The following is a 16800-nucleotide window of genomic DNA, read 5'->3' as shown; positions in this document are numbered from 1 at the left end:
GAATGGTTACAGTTTATTTTCCATTATTTCCTACATACTGGACCTTTAAATAGCCTACCTATCTGAACGCTAGGTGGCAACGCTGTATTACATTTCACTAGTGTAGCCTACTTGAAATACGGTGTGAGATTCACAAGTCAAGTCAAGTCGGCTTTTATTGTCAATTTCTTTACATGCACTGGTCATACAAAGAATTGAAATTTCGTTTCTTACTTTCCCATGCAGACATAGACATGCTTTAAATACAGACATAGACATACTATAGACATAGCCATAGACAATAAACATTAAATTAAAGTGCAAGACTGAAATATAGAACATGTATGTATCAAAATAGAAATATAGGACATATATATATAAAAAAATAGAGGTAGTTGTGTTGTATATTTATATAGTCTTAACAGTTACATGAAGTTTAAACTTGTGCTTGTGTGACCTGTATATTTACATTGATATGCAGTATGCAGTAATTTCAAGTATATCAGGCTTGATGTGAAGCAGCAACACGTTAGGCTCGCGCAGTCACAGTGCAGTTCCACAGGGCGGTGGGGGGGGGGGGGTTAGGGTAGACAGGATCCTAGTTTCCTAGGTTCCTGGCTGGCTGGTGGGGGGGGGGCTGTCAGTGATGGGAGAGTGGGTAGAGTGTTCAGCATCCTGATTGCTTGGTGGATGAAGCTACTTGCCAGTCTGGTGGTGCGGGAGCGGAGGCTCCTGTACCGCTTTCCAGAGGGCAGGAGGCTGAACAGTTTGTGTGCAGGGTGGGTTGTATCCTTGACAATCATTAGTGCTTTTGCGGGTGAGGCGGGTGGTGTAAATGTCCTGCAGGGAGGGGAGTGGTGCTCCAATGATCCTCTTAGCAGTGTTAACAGTGCTGGAGGGTCTTCCTGTTCTGATCTGTGCAGCTTCCACCCACGACTGTGATGCTGCTGGAGACGATGCTCTCGATGGTCCCTCTGTAGAATGTAGTCATGACAGGAGGCGTGGCACTTGCCTTCTTCAATTTGCAAGAAGTAGAGGCTGCTGGGCTTTCTTCGCCAGTGATGCTGTGTTGGTGGTCCAGGAGAGGTCGTCGCTGATGTGCACCCCCAGAAATTTTGTGCTGCTCACTCTCTCCACAGCATCTCCGTCGATGGACAGTGGTGGCAGTTGTTTGTGGCCTCTCTGAAAGTTGACAACAATCTCCTTGGTCTTGCTGACATTTAGCAGGAGGTTGTTGTCTTTGCACCATTTAGCCAGCAGGTCTACTTCTCTGTAGTGAGCCTCATCGCCCTTAGTGATGAGGCCCACCAGTGTTGTGTCGTCCGCAAACTTCACCAGATGGTTGGAGCTGTGAGTGGTTGTACAGTCATGTGTTAGCAGTGTGAAGAGCAGGGGGCTGAGCACACACCCTTGAGGGGCCCCCCGTGCTCAGGGTCAGAGTGCTTGAAGTGTTGTCCCCGACACGTACTGCTTGTGGTCTCTGCAACAGGAAGTCCAGCAGCCAGTTGCAGAGGGAGGTACTGAATCCTAGCTTGTCCAGTTTGCTGATGAGTTGTTGTGGTATTATGGTATTGAATGCTGAACTGAAGTCTATGAACAGCATTCTCACATATGAGTCTTTATTGTCTAAGTGGGTGAGGGCTGGATGGAGGGCAGAGCAGATTGCATCCTCCGTGAATCGTTTGGCTCGGTATGCAAACTGGAAGGGGTCCAGGGTGGGGGGTAGGGTGACTTTGATGTGTGACATGACTAGCCGCTCAAGCACTTCATGATTATGGGCGTGAGTGCTACAGGACGGTAGTCATTGAAGCATGATGGTGATGATTTCTTTGGCACGGGTATGATGGTGGCAGTTTTGAAAAGTGATGGGATGACTGCTTGCTCCAGAGAGGTGTTGAAAATGTCTGTAAAAACATCCTTCAGCTCTTCTGCACAGTCCTTCAACACTCGTCCTGGTATGTTGTCTGGGCCTGCTGCTTTTGCGTGGGTTAATGGTGGCTAGTGTCCCTCTTCACGCTGGCAGAGGACAGGTACAGGGGTTGGTCGTGGGGGGAGGTGGGGTTTTCTGTGGGTGAGTGTCATTTTGTGCTTCAAAACGGGCTTAAAAAACTGTTCAGGTCATTTAGCAGAGAGGTGGTGTTCTCACAGCTCCGTGGCTCAGGCTTGTAGTCAGTGATGGCCTGTATGCCCTGCCATAGGCTCTGTGCATCTCTGCTGTCTTTGAAGTGTGTTGTTATTTTGTCTGTGTAATCCTTTTTGCCTTCCTGATGCCCTGGGACAGGTTAGCCCCTCGCTGTTCTTAGGCCAGCTACATCTCCAGCTCTGAAGGCTTTGTCTCTGGCCCTCAGCAGTCTGTGGACGTCTCCTGTCAGCCATGGCTTCTGGTTGGCCCGAGTGGTGATGTGTTTTATTTCTGTAACATCATCGATGCATTTGGTGATGTAGGAGGTCACAGTGTCTGTGTATTCCTCAATGTCAATGTGGTTGTTGTGGGTGGCAGCTGTTTTGAAGATATCTCAGTCTGTTGTTTCAAAGCAGTCCTGAAGTTGTGAGACGGCCCCCTCCGGCCACATTCTCACCTCCTTCAGAACCGGTTTGGTGACTTTTGCTCTTTGTCTGTATCGGGGCAGCAGCAGGATGCTAAGGAAGGTGCAAATATTATGTAATTTATCATGGGAAATTATTGGAAATGTTATTTCTTGTTTATTCTTGCAAACCACACACATCCATTCGGAATCACACGTACACATTTAATACTGAAAGACTATCATTTCGTTTATTTGATGTCGCCTAGCAACACAGCCTTCAGAGCAAAGATTCTAGAACAGGGCTTCAGAGAGACACGTTTTGAGTTTGTGGCCAAGAACCTAAAATATCGGTTTCCATGTGCTGGATGGTGTCGCCCTTTATGAAAGTAAGTGTTTTATACAGTTAACGTTACAGACATAATGAGTCATGTTGTAGTGGTCAACATAAATGTGCCCCTTCTGTTATTAGAATGCTAAGCGGAGAAGCATGCTAAGCAGAGATTTAGTATCATTCATTTCTTGTGTGGCTAACTATAGGGAGGAGATGTATGTTGCTAATTGGGATTTATGTTGTTTAAGCGTAATGCCATGGTCATTTGATATGAGATGCTTGCACTCAGAACCGGCCACGCGGTAACTTTAGGACTGCTATTTTTTTACTAACAGTAATTCACGAAGCACTTTAGCCCTAAAAGTACAGTAGCACCTACGTCTGTGACAGCTTAAGGGAACTTGCATTGTAGGCATAACTAAGGGATGCACCAACAACCAAAACTAGCCTACTCATTGTCAACATGTACATGAAATGTAACGTTTCATGTGAATCAAATTAAAATGTTTTCTTTGCAAAACGAGGCATAGGTATGGTGACAGATTAATTTAATAATGCTGCTGTGTGAATCACGGTAAGCGTGCAGGAAGTGGCCACTTCTTAATGGGACCCACTGTATGGAAGTGGGCTAAGTAAAATAGAGATGTTTTAAATAAGATAAGGTTAATCAGAATTCTACGATATGCCCGCTTGACAACGGCAGAGATAGAACTGGCCTTTGGCCATAGCAACCATCCATTTAGAACGACTTGCCTTCATAGCAACCAAAGATCTGAGATGTGTTGCAATGTGAGGCAAAGTATAGAACGGTGATGAAACATACAGAGACAGGTCAAGAAATATAGTGCAATGTAGACAGTAGTATACAGTTGATTTACAGACGGTGGTTTAGAGTAATATGAAGTATTCCTTTATTCTGAGATAGGCTACTCAAAACATCAATAGGCTCTCAAAACAACCCCAGGCTCACAAAACAATCCCAAACAGACATAAGGTCTTTATAGAGCAAATCCATATAGATTATTTGTCAAATAAACCAGTAAAACATAATTTGTGGGATGGAATACATAACATTCACACTCATATTTTTTTAAAAATAAATCAGTGAAAAAGTATCCTGACAAACAAGCAGCTTTTTAATGCCTTGGTCATATTTCATAATTTCAATTCCTCTGTAAATTACCTGATAGCCCAGTTTGAGAGGCGCAAGACGCGTGACATTTTTTATTTTTTGCAGCCAATCACTGCTGTCATTTTATTTTATTGATTTGATCTCAGTCATAGAAGCTAAATTCGAAGGCAGGCCAAAGGTAAAATCCAACGAATCGCATTCAACCCGCAAGGCAATAGTTGAATAGAGCTTTTGAGGTATTGCCACTGCTCCAACACTGAAAGGCACTGTTAGAATGCTTGGATCAAGCCAGGTTCAGCATGGCGTATGTCACTGTCTGCTCACGTTGGTGACCGGACCAGGGCAAGCACACTTTCGCAGTTCCCGCCGGAAATGCAGTCTAGTTATAGGCTGTTCATCTTATTGACTCCAACACAGAACCCACCCCCACCTCCCTTCACCTACCACCACAAATACAATTCCATTCTGTGGGAAACACTGCCTTCCATTATCAGACCCTTCATCTTATCCATGACAAATGCATAGTCCTGTAGAATAGAGTATTGTTAGAATACTATTGAGTTGTGGAGATTAGTACACTAGAATACTGTTGGGTTGTGGAGGTTAGCACACTAGAATAGGGTATTGTTAGAATACTATTAGGTTGTGGAGGTTAGCACACTATAACGTTACAGCACAGGGTAATCCTAATTTTATGCATCAAATTTATTCCAATCCAACTCAAAAGTTTTGAACAACACAAAGTGAAGGTTTTATCCAGATCAAAACCAAGAATAGATTATGTGATCTAATCCAATTTCACGATCCTCGTTTCCCTTTGAACAAGCCATTTTCAAGATTTGATCCAATCCGATAGCCGAAATCCAGTAACTGAAATCCGATAACCGAAATCCGATCACGTTTCTTTTGAACAATTGGGCCCAAACAATCAAAGCATATGTAAAACTAAAAAGCTATGCTACCTCATGTTCGTTTTGCTCGGACCCCGTAAATCATCGCTTGCGGTTATATTTCTTCTTAAGTTTTATTTTTCCCGTCTCCCTAATTTTTTGTCAGCTCTAGCGCCTAGGCCCTTTGAGACAGAGACACCGTTCCAACTTTAAAACGTCCGGTCAGTACCGGTGTAAGTTGGTCGCGAAGATGACATCAGGTGGGCGTTTTTTTTACTAAGAGTAATTCAGGAAGCATTTTAGCCCTAAAAGTAGCGCCTGAGTCTGTGACCGCTTAAGCGAGGACTCCTAATATAGGCCGTAAGGTGAACCACGAAAAGTCTTTCAGAAAATGAATCCCGCTCCACAGTCTGGCATCTACACAATCTTTAGATCATAAAAAAGAACGAGTCGTGCTTAGCTACCGAAAAAAAGTTTGTCACTGAAATTCCAGTCGATTGTCGATGTGTCTATGTTTTATGCAGAACTAGTGTCTTCAGAGCGTAATAGCATTTTGGTCGTAAGTGGTGGCATGGCTCGACACGTGATCATGCTACACCAATAAGGTAGCTGCATTTTGTCAACAGAGTGGCAAGATGGCAGCCACCATGACTTCCTCAAGCAGCACAGATGATGAAGAAAATGCACCTGATTGTGGTAATAAATCAAAATGTAGACATTGCTACATGCACATTGCTTCGGTGAAGCATGAGTAGGTCAACCATTTTACCGCTACAAGATAGAACACCTACCGGACAAGCCTGCAAAAGTGGCTGGAGTTGGAGGGGGAGTGTCGGGATGTGGCTGCCAACTTCAGACACTGTTTGGAGGTGGAGTTTGACAGTATTCCAGCTGATGCCGGCTTCCATCATACATGCTACAGGAGATTCACGGACAAAAAAGCCATCTCAAAGGTGGATCGACGGCTTGCACGAGAAAGACCGCAACAAGGTACGGAAGACGAGGCCATTCCGTCGACGTCTGGCTGCAGTCCAACCAAGAAACTGCGATCCCGGTCAGGACTGCCAATCGCAGGCTCTGGCCCCGTACTTCCTCCCATTTGTATAATATGCAGGTAGAAGGAAAGGCTGATCAACCGAGCAGGCAAGCGTCAAAGGGATCCTCTATCTAAGGCCGAAACATTAACAGCAGGTAAACAAACACACACACACACACACACGCGTGGAAAACTCCTAAAGTAAAAGTCCAATGTATTGGTTCTACCTGTGCACTTAACACAGGTGATCTAGTCAATTAGCTGCTCTACCTGGTTGAACAGTTGTGCTAATTAGAATCAGCTGGTTTAAGTGAATGGTTGGCACAGATTATGTGGTAGGACTTTTAGTTTCTGAAGCTGGACTTTTTCACCTCTGGTAATTATGTGTGAGATATGTCAACAAACTCATTGAGTTATCCTTTTTGTTTCGTTAAGGCCAATTGCAGTAAGCTGCCGAGTTGAAAGCAGATCAAAGTATCCTTATACACATTAAAGATAAAGACTGTGTGGCCCTGGAAGTCCAGTACCGCAAAGGCTGCTACAGCCAGTACACCAGGTTCTTGACGAGGCCTGCCAAAGCTATAAAAGAACAGTAAGTTATTGTATGTGATTGTATGTGCACACAATCACAACACTTATTAATTTGTTTACTTAATTAATTTGTTTATAGCAGCTACAGAGTGTTCTGTGAGAGGATCATTCGGCAAAGGCTGCTTATCAACAAAGAGGTGCTAAGAATGGGCCAGCTGAGGAAGGCCTTCATTGATCTGGTTAAAGAAAATGAAGATATTGATGCCTCAAACTACAGGTAACTGCAATGGATTTTTCTCAAGTCTTATTTCTCATGTGCAAGGCCAGCTTTATACAAAATGTGTGTGACAGGCCTGTTTGGAGAAACAGTCTTTAAGTCTTGCTGTTTGCAGACATGTACCAGTTGGCAACAAGGAGAACAGCTGATGTGTAGTTTGTGTGTGTGGTGTGGTTTGTGATGATGTGTGCCTTTCTTGGGCATCTGCTCTGCAGAAGTCGGCACTGTATTATCTTCCAGTAATTGAGGCCTCACCAACAGAGATGCCAACAGTTAACACTATCCTGAAGCGAAGTGTCCAGATTTCTGACCAGCTAGAACTGGATCATATAGTTTTAGTGTTTGACCAGGCAATATATGCCAAGGCACAGCAAATACGCTGGAAGAATGATGGCTTTATACAACGTTTAGTGATTAGATTAGGCGAATTCCATACATGCATGTCCTACCTGAGTATTTTAGGCAAAAGGTTTGGAGATGCAGGACTGCAAGACATCCTCATTGAATCAGAAGTTGTTGCCCCAGGATCCATCAATGGGGTAATAAATGGTCATCACTACAATCGCAGCATGAGAGCTCATAAATTTCTCTATGAGAGTCTGCAGCGCATCAGGTTTATCAGCTTCTTGGACTCCTTGCCACCACAAGAGAGAGCTGTGTGCATGGATGTCATCACTGACATGAAATGTGACTTTCCAGACAGACTGATGGATGTTGTGAGTGCAGATCAGAGGTTTGATAGCATGTGTTCCAAATATGCTGACTTTGTGCAGAGGAAAAGTAAAGAGAATGCAACATTTTGTTTTTCTGGAGCTCATACATTGACATGATGCAGCTACTCCTCCTGTTTGTGAGAGCAACGCGAGTCAAACTGGCAGCTTCACCTGTCAACAGTCCCATGAATGATGCCATGGTTTTTGCCTACGATCGCGGTCAATTATGCTCATTATTTACCTGCGTACTGGCTGGAAATGGTGAATTTGCCCATCACACATCCCTCTTGCCACAGTGAGATGAATGTGAAAGGCCAGTGGACTGTCCAGCGACAAAGTGTTCATGGATTTGCCTCCATTGCTTGCGACCAGGCTATTGAACAAACACTTAACAGAGATGCCAAGACAAAAGGTGGCTGGACAGGGATCACACAAAATCGGGCTGCAGTGTATCGCTGGATACTGTCACAGCATGAAAGAGCTGCTATAGCAAGACAGTGTGAAGCAATGGCAGGGATATCTCCTGCGCTACGGACACGAAAAGACCTTGACAACACGCATTGATGCTGATGAAAAGGCTGTTTGCAGAATCATTTCCACCATTGATTCCATGCTCAACCCTTTTGATGTATACCAAGATGGCATTGTGTGTCTTAGCTCTGGAAGAGTAGCAACAGAAGATATCATGACAGATTTGCTTGTTGCCTCAGAAAAGGGTGAAAATGCTGTAAAAGAATTTATGGACCAGAGACTGTTATCCAATTCAGTTGACATATTTGCCCCCATAAAATCACAAAAACTCAAGACCTTCAGTGATCAGGTAAAGCCGAAAAAAAAATCTGCAGCAGGCAAGGAAGTGATTTTGCGTGCTGACAAGAAGTTATTTTCCAGGCTCCTCATCCTTGGTCAGAGCAGAAAAATTGAAATGAGGGAAATCCTGTCATATTCCTTGGGAACTGTGTCATATCCATTAGCAAGTGCTGATGGTTTACTTGCCAAAACAAATAAATCAGCTCTCATGGATCTATTAGAGAACAAAGGTGGAGACTGCTTGGTTGACCAAGTTCCAGTGGATGGTGCCATTCTTTTTAATGGTATGGCAGTCATACAGGCCATGCGATCCAGACCAGGTACATTTGGAGAGCTAGCAGAGACTATACTGCAGAACATACTCCAACTCGCTTTGCAACACAAGTGTACACGCATTGACTTTGTCACTGACCAGTATCCACTCATCAGTATCAAAAACCTAGAACGGTCACGCAGAGCTGATGCAGGGTCACAACGCATGCAAATCTTTGGCCCGGATCAGAGGGCCCCAACCCAATGGAAAAAGTTTCTCTCAGAAGGAACAAATAAGGAAGCACTTACCGAATTCCTGTATGTTGCATGGAAAAATGCAGACCTTACAACAGTGGGCAAAAACCTCTGCTTGTACATCACACATAAAGATGAATGTCACTGTGTGACTGTTATGGAGGGTGTACAGTCTGTTCATGTTGTTGAAGACCTGCAGTGTGATCATGAAGAATATGACACAAGGGTGTTTTTACATGCACAACATGCTGCAAGGGAGCATCAAGCTGTCGTTATCAAGAGCTCTGACACTGATGTGGCAGTCATTGCTGTAAGTGTGCAGACAGAATTACCATGCAGCTTATATGTTTTCACAGGGACCGGCAACAGGACACATATCATTGACATAACCAAGGTGTCATCAGTGCTCGGAACCAGTGTGGTCTCAGCCTTGATTGGAATTCACACTTTCTCTGGGTGTGACTCCACAAGTGCCTTTTATGGCAAAGGAAAAAGAAAGACATTTTCTGTTGCATGTGAGAGATGAGTACCTTAAGGCTTTTAAAAGTTTAGGTACTAACTTTAACTTGGAGCAGTCAACATTTGCACTTCTTTGCCAGTATGTATGCCACTTATATGATCAACCAGCTGCCGAAAATGTAAATGAAGCTAGGTACAAGGCTTTCTGTATGGCATCATCAGCCTTGTCAGAATTGTGCATCCCCCCCACTACCGATGCCCTTCATCAGCACTGCAAAAGGGCAAACTACCAGGCTGCAATAATGAGGTCCTGTCTCAAAGCAAATATAAGTGCTCCATCACCTGCTGGATATGGTTGGCAAATAGAGGATGGGAACTTACACGTCACTTGGATGACAAGAAACCCGGCCCCTGACAGTGTTTTGCATGTGATACATTGCGGCTGCAAAAGTGCCTGTGAGACAAGCAGATGTTTCTGTGTTTCTGCAGGCCTGTGTTGCACAGACTTATGTCGTTGTTGTAATTGTGCCAACACAAAAGAAAAAGAGCAGCTGGAAGATAACTGTCCTGACTCTGACAGTGAGGAATAGAAGTGTCCTTATTCTCTTTGTACAGTTGTATACATCAGATTTCATATTTTTCATAAAGATTGTTTTTTATGGTTGATCAGTGTTGTTTTCATTTGTGGAAGAATGAATGAATGAATGAATGAACAAACAAACAAATAGTCATTGGTATAAATTCAATTACTGCCTTTTATTGATATAAATTCAATTACTGCCTTTTATTGATAGCCTAATGATTATTTGTCACATACATAGAAATACTGACGTAAAGCATGTAGTACATTTGTTTTGGTGTTAAGCTTTTTCTATGTGAGTGTGAAGAAAGAAAGATCAAGAAATGTTTTTCATAAATAGCAAGAGAGAGTATAAAGGTGTGCATGTACAGTCCATGTGCAAGTGTGGAAAAAAGTGTTTGCAGTTTATAGTCATTGTGTGTGCAGGATACAGAATGCTTGAGGAAAGAAGCTCCTCCTCAGTTTCTCTGTTCTGGTCTTGTAGCAGCAGAGACATTTGCCTGACCTAAGTGTTTTGAAAAGTCCATGGTCAGGATGTGAGGAGTCCTTTACAGTACTTTGGCTCCTTTTGCGTTTTTACGACTTTTACGTAGTCTTCCCTTGAGTAGGCTAGGGAGCAGTGCTCTGGTGGTTCAGCACTGCAGTCACGGGCTGTACAGTTCACATACCAAGTGATGATGCTGTCAGGACACTCCACAGCTGATGGGTGCTGATACTTTGAACTTCCTCAGCTGACGTAGGAAGTACAGTCTTGATTTCTTCAGTGTGTGCTGGGTGTTCACAGTCATGTTCGACAGTAGCCTAAGGTGTAGGCTACTCCCAGGTATTTGAAACTTGTTATAAATGACTTAACGTAAAACATAACATTATCGTATATTTGCCTCATTGTTCTTCTTGGACGCGGCTATGTATACAGCACTGTTTAGAATCCATTTAGCCCACTTTTGAGGATGTTCGGGTGTTTTCCGGTAACTATCGGTAACGTTGAATCTAACCAAGGGAGCTGCCATCTTGCCATTCTGTTGACAATAAGCAGCTGCCTCATTGGTGTAGAACGATCACGTGTCGAACTGTGCCACCGCTCTCGACCGAAATCCTATTACGCTCTGAAGACACTAGTTCTGCATAAAACATAGACGCATCGACAATCAACTGGAATTTCAGCGACAAACTTTTTGTTGGTAGCTAAGCACGACTCGTTCTTTTTTATGATCTAAAGATTGTGTAGATGCCAGACTGTGGAGCGGGATGAAACGATAACAGGGTTCACCTTACGGCCTAATAAGACCGATTCACAAACAATGTTTTGTGGTGGCATTTCACGTCGCGATGTTTTGAAATGCGTCTAACAATCACGAGGGAACAATTTTGCATTGTAGGCCTAACTAAGGGATGCAGTAACACCACCAACAACAACCAAAAATATAGCTGCAAGCAGCAATGAGGGGGCCAAGCAGGCAGTTCAGCAGTCCAGAAGTCCAGATTTGCCATGCAACTCAATGCCGTGGCATCAGGCATATAGCATTAAGCAGTCACAACAAGTTCCATGTCAAACAACCCAAGATTGGCTGAGTTACAAGGTCAAGTTTCACATCAAAACATAACTGATTTTGTGTGGCTGAACCAGGGCTGAGTGTTGCCGCCCCTCACCCAGCCAACCCACGCCGAATCGCCCCTGCCCGTCCCACCCGCCCCACCCTTGCACGCATCGCATTAGAATTAACTGGATGGAACTCGCTGTCAACAGTTTCACATCAAAAATAAAAGATCGATTGAGATATGATCATGCTTGCTGTGATTTCAATGCCCCAATAGAGGTCAAAGGTCACCAAATTATTTGTGCATCATCAGGATGAACCAGACGGGTTCTATGGGCTGCCATTGACCTCCATTGCAGAATAATACAGCAACTACAAGCCAAAAAATACATTTTTTTTGCCAATTCCAGAGCCCCCTAGAGGTCAAAGGTCACCAAATTTCTTGAGCGTCCTCCTGGTGGGTCCTGAGGACCATGTACTAAGTTTGGTTTTGATACATGAAAGCGTTGCTGAGATATGAGCTCACTTCCTGTTTTTGCTTCACGCAAATTTTTCGACGGTTACAGGCTTAACGCTTCTGTCAATCGCTCCAGAAAATTAAACACTGATAAGGCAAGGTCTGAGGATGAGCCAATTTTGGTGAAAATCAGATAAAATTTGTGACCAGTGAAAACTTTTTGTGTTTTTGATTAAATTCAATATGGCGGCCTAATCAATTATGTTGACATCACAAGTTGGCCTGGGTCAGCCTAAGGACATCCAAAAGTACTACCAGACACCACTAGTATGTTTTAATTCCAAACACATCAACAGCTACAGGCCAAAATGCATTTTCGCTAATTACAGTGCCCCCTAGAGGTCAAAGGTCACCAGATTTTTTTGAGTGCTCTACAGATGGGGATATAAGTCCATGTACTAAGTTTGGTTATGACAGATGAAAGGGTTGCTGAGATATGAGCTCACTTCCTGTTTGGTGGCTTCACTGCGATATTTCGATTGGTTGTTACGGGCTTAACGGTTTTAGTTCCGAAGACAAAAATCGATAACTTTTGTGCGGATTGGTCTGAAGATCATATGTATAAAGTTTCGTTAAAATCGGACAAACTATGTGAGGCGTGAAACTTTAGTTTCACTTTCGATAAAATCCAATATGGCGGAAAATCCATCATGGCGGAAAATGACGTCATAGGGTGCGTTGAACTCGGCTTGGTCCAAGGATTACAACGATACCACATTTTTGACAATCGGCCATACGGGTCAAAAGTTACGTGCGTGAATGCACATCCAACTTTGGCCTGTTGGTGGCGCTAGAGTGCATGAGTTGCCATCATGAAACTTGGTGACATTAATCATGGTACTGTCCCTAATAAGTGTGCCAAATTTCACAACTTTTTACCAGACGGTTCTATGGGCTGCCATTGACTTCCATGGCGGAAGAAAGTATAATAATAAGAAATCATAGAATCACAATGGGTGCCTTCGCAGCTTCGCTGCTTGGCCCCCAACTAGCCTACTCATTGTTTACATGTACATTAAATGTAACGTTTCATTGTGAATCAAATTAAAAGATTCTCCTCTTTGCAAACGTTGGCATAGGCATATGGTGACAGATTAATAATGTTGCTGCGTGAATCATGGTAAACGCGAATGAAGTGGCCACTTCTTAATGGGACTCACTGTATGGAAGTAGGCTAAGTAAAATAGAGATGTTTAAAATAAGATAAAGTTAGGATATACCCGCTTGACAACGGCAGAGATAACTGGCCTTAGGCCAAGGCAACCATCCATTTAGAACCGCTGGCCTTCATAGCAACCAAGGATCTTAGCTGTGATTCATGTAGCTACAGTATGCATGCAATGTGACGCAAAGTATAGAAAGGTGATGAAATATACCGAGACAGGTCAAGAAATATAGTGCAATGTAGACAGTAGTATACAGTTGATTTACAGAAGGTGGTTTAGAGTAATATGAATTAAATATAAATATGTGCAGTGTATTAGCAGTTATCTCATACAATAAGTAGAATCATGTATGTAGATTGTAGAAATCTGGGGTATTTCTGTATGTATTCTGATGTGTTCATCTGTGTTAGAGACGTGGAGAAGTACATGCCATTGTTTCACTCCCTAGTTCTAATCCTTAGGCGCCTGTGTGGCTGCACATAGGATTTACCATCAACAGGTCAGACTGCCATGTTCATGGCCGTAGTGATAGCATGGGCAGAATGAGATATCACCTTGTTATTCTGTTTTCAGGGCTAGTACTTTTCCTATTCTATGGCTGGTACCTTCTGGTACCTTCCACGTTGGCATGATTTACGTTGATATGATTTTAGTATAACAGGCTTTGTCTCAGGCTTGGACTTCGAGACGGATCGAGGAAGCGACTCGGGGAGCATCTGATGCCAAGACGCTCAACAGGAGCCCGCTTCTAACTACCACACCTGTTAGACTCTGTGCAGTTTTACTGTTTGAGACTTAGCCTGTGCTCGGTTAGTGAGTGTTGTACCATCTACAATAAATTCTTTTAATCACCGATCCTGATCCAGCCGTCAAGCTTTATTGACCATCTTCAGTACAGACATCAGAACTAAAACACAACGCAAAACGATCGTGAATCCAACATTTGGTGCCGTGACCCGGACGCAAGAGGAGGGGGAAGACGAGAACATCCATTCGGCGAGGTCAGACTGAGTCTTCGGGTTCAAACAGACGTCGAGGGCAGATTTTGAAACTTCACATCTGTAAGAAGAGTCTACTTTGGGGCCCCGGGCTGACGTGACCAACCCCAGCTGGAAGCCTACCAAGAGGGAGGACGCTGTGCGCGTGTGCACCCGCCGCAGTGAAGAAACTCTGACCAGGTGAAAGCAAAGAGTTTTTTCTCCTCTGTGCGTGAAAAGAACCAAGAGTAAAGTTAAAAAAAAATAAACATAATTTAGGGGAGTAAATTAGAATTTTTTGATTTGAAGCTGCACATTAATGAGAGTATTGAAGTTTGTGTCATTAAGTGTTTTGACAAGTAACGTACCTATATCAATGATTGATGAGCTCTAGATGTCATTGGATATAAGAAGTTTTCTGATAAAAAAGTAAACGGTTGAAGTGTACACATATTTTGGGTAATTGGAATAGATTCGTGAACGAATTAAAAGAAGTAATCGATTAACTACGGACAAGCTTGGGGGATTAAAGCTTTTCTTTTTCTGTACTGCCATTACATGCTGAGCTGTGTGGGTTTTGTGATAAAAGCTATGTGGGTTTTGTGATAAATGCTGTGCGGGTGCCGAAGAGAAAATAGAAGGAGTTACTGTTGCGACAGTCATTATTGTTGCTGAAGTGAACTGTGTGGTTGTTTCTCAAGGGTTTTGTTTAGTTTAATGGCCAAGGACTAAACTTAGCGTTACAGTGATACGGAGAGGAGACGAAATCACCAGGGGGGGGTGTTTTGGTTGTGCAGTAGGTGAAAAGTGGAATAGGGTTTCCAACCTATGTTTTTGTTGACTTGGTCAACTGTGAATTTAACGAGAGATCGTTAAAGGTGTGAGTGAGACATTAATTTTTTGTCGTTGTCCAGCCATTTCTGGGGAGAAAGGAAATAGTCTGAGTTAAGTGGAACTGACACTGGTGAAAGTTATTGTTGTGGCTTCATGCTGTGAGTAAAATAATTTGCCAGGTTCCGGAGCGAGAGAGATAAGGAGAGAGTGTTTTCTTTTCCCTGGCGGGAGCAGCGAGCGTGTGTGTGTGAGTGTGTGGAAAAAAAGGAGAAGGACAGAGAGAGAGAGAGGTTTTTTTCTCTGGCCAAAGCAGAATCGCAAAAATTGGCACTAAACCATCACACACTACTGACAAATTTAAGCAAAAAGTTTAAATAAAGGTTAAACTTAAACCTTTAAATAAAGTTTAAATAAAGATTTTGAAATTGATCCTGCATCTATTGTCCAGGGGCGCTGGCCACCTAAGAAGGTTCGTGAGGTGTATTTGAGTTGGAAAAAGCACAACAGACATCGTGAACCCTACGCCTTTTTGTTAATGAGCCAGCTAAGGCGATCCTTTATGGGGGCTATGCGGGCATCCTGCTCGCAGGAGGTAGATGCCGAAAAACACCGTACTACATGTCTGGCAGAAGAATTGAAATCTCAGGCAGGGAAAGCTGGCAAGAGGTTGCAGACGGCCGCAATTGTGGAAGAGTCATTGAGAAGGAAGATACAAGAATTGGAGACAGAAATTCGAGACAAGACTTGGAGAAGTGAGATGGAGAAACTTTGACTTGGAGGAACAGTTGGCAGAAGCAGACATGTTGCTAGAACACACTGGAATGAGGCGAAGAGGAGCAGTCCCAGCGCGCCACTCTGAGGGGAGGAGCCAACTCCTCCCAATACCACCGCCCCATCATGGGGAAGGGGGGCGTGGAGGGCAGCACAGCACCCGCCTCTATCCGTCACTGCACGGCTTGGACCCAGCAGCGCCACCTGCCATGGTGGAAGCTTCTGGAAGTGCAGTGGACATCTCTGACACTATTGAGCTGGGAGGCAGTTTCATCGCACACTATCCGGCTATTGGAGGTCTGTTTGAGCCATTGAACAGCACCCCACCTGGCGGGTACCAACAGCCAACAGGGAAAGGCCCCTGCTTCCAACAATCTACAGCTGATGCTCAAGCCAGCATGGGCCTAGCAACAGGCCCTGGCCTCTACACTTCATATGTGACCCACTACCCACAACCTGCTCAACCCCAGCAGGGCCAATACCAGCCACTGGCCACTGCTACAGCTCCCACTCCAACACCATCCATGCTGTTACCAGCGCCACCTGCAACCAATCCCCAATACCTGCCACCCGAACAAGCCAACCAAGCACCATCGAATGATGACGCAACTGCTGTCCCCGTGACTGACGCCCCATCAACATCTGATGCAAGCCAGGGAGCGGCTGCTCCCGTAATTAAGCCCAAGACCAAGAGGCGCAGGCCACCAGCAGAGGGATGGGATGTCTGGGATGAATCAGCTGATGAGGCCCTCATATGCCCAGTACGCACAGTAGCCAACGCTGATGGTGTGTCTGTGTTCTATCAACCAGCAAAGGGCGACGAGATCCAGAAGTGGTCTGCCGCCATACAACACCCTCGGGATGCCGGACGGCATACCTGGACGAAGATAAAAGAACTCAAGGAGATGAGAGACCTGCACCCTTTTGACGCATTGAAGATCCTCCATCGGTGCTGAATGTCAGGGGAAAGAGAAACCCTCCGAACCCTTGTCGTAACAGCTTTGGGAGAAAACCAGTTGCAGTTGGATGACGCATGGGAAGAAATCCGTCGGTGGCTACGACAACAAGCAAAGACCACAGTTGACTGGTCCAAGATCTCCGCTTGCCTGCAGAAGGAGGGAGAGTCTGTGGACGCCTATGGGAACCGCTTCATGGAACTCTATCTGCAATACGGGGAATGAACCACGACTCCGACACCATCGCAGCAGCCTGTGAGGCCTTTGA

The 16800-nt window shown here is 44.3% G+C and overlaps 1 protein-coding gene across 1 annotated transcript; it reads left to right on the top strand.

Moving 5' to 3' along the window:
* Positions 1-15223: 15223 nt before the first annotated feature.
* Positions 15224-16532, top strand: LOC125308581. The gene is made up of 3 exons (XM_048265141.1): positions 15224-15340; positions 15446-15541; positions 15585-16532. The coding sequence occupies exon 3, from the start codon at positions 15606-15608 to the stop codon at positions 16530-16532; it is 927 nt and encodes a 308-aa protein (XP_048121098.1). The 5' UTR covers positions 15224-15340; positions 15446-15541; positions 15585-15605.
* Positions 16533-16800: the final 268 nt, after the last annotated feature.

This window comes from Alosa alosa, chromosome 15 (assembly GCF_017589495.1).
Source record: "Alosa alosa isolate M-15738 ecotype Scorff River chromosome 15, AALO_Geno_1.1, whole genome shotgun sequence".
NCBI lineage: Eukaryota > Metazoa > Chordata > Actinopteri > Clupeiformes > Clupeidae > Alosa > Alosa alosa.
The sequence above is the reverse complement of the archived record's forward strand: the minus strand, read 5'-3'. Positions and strand labels throughout refer to the sequence as shown.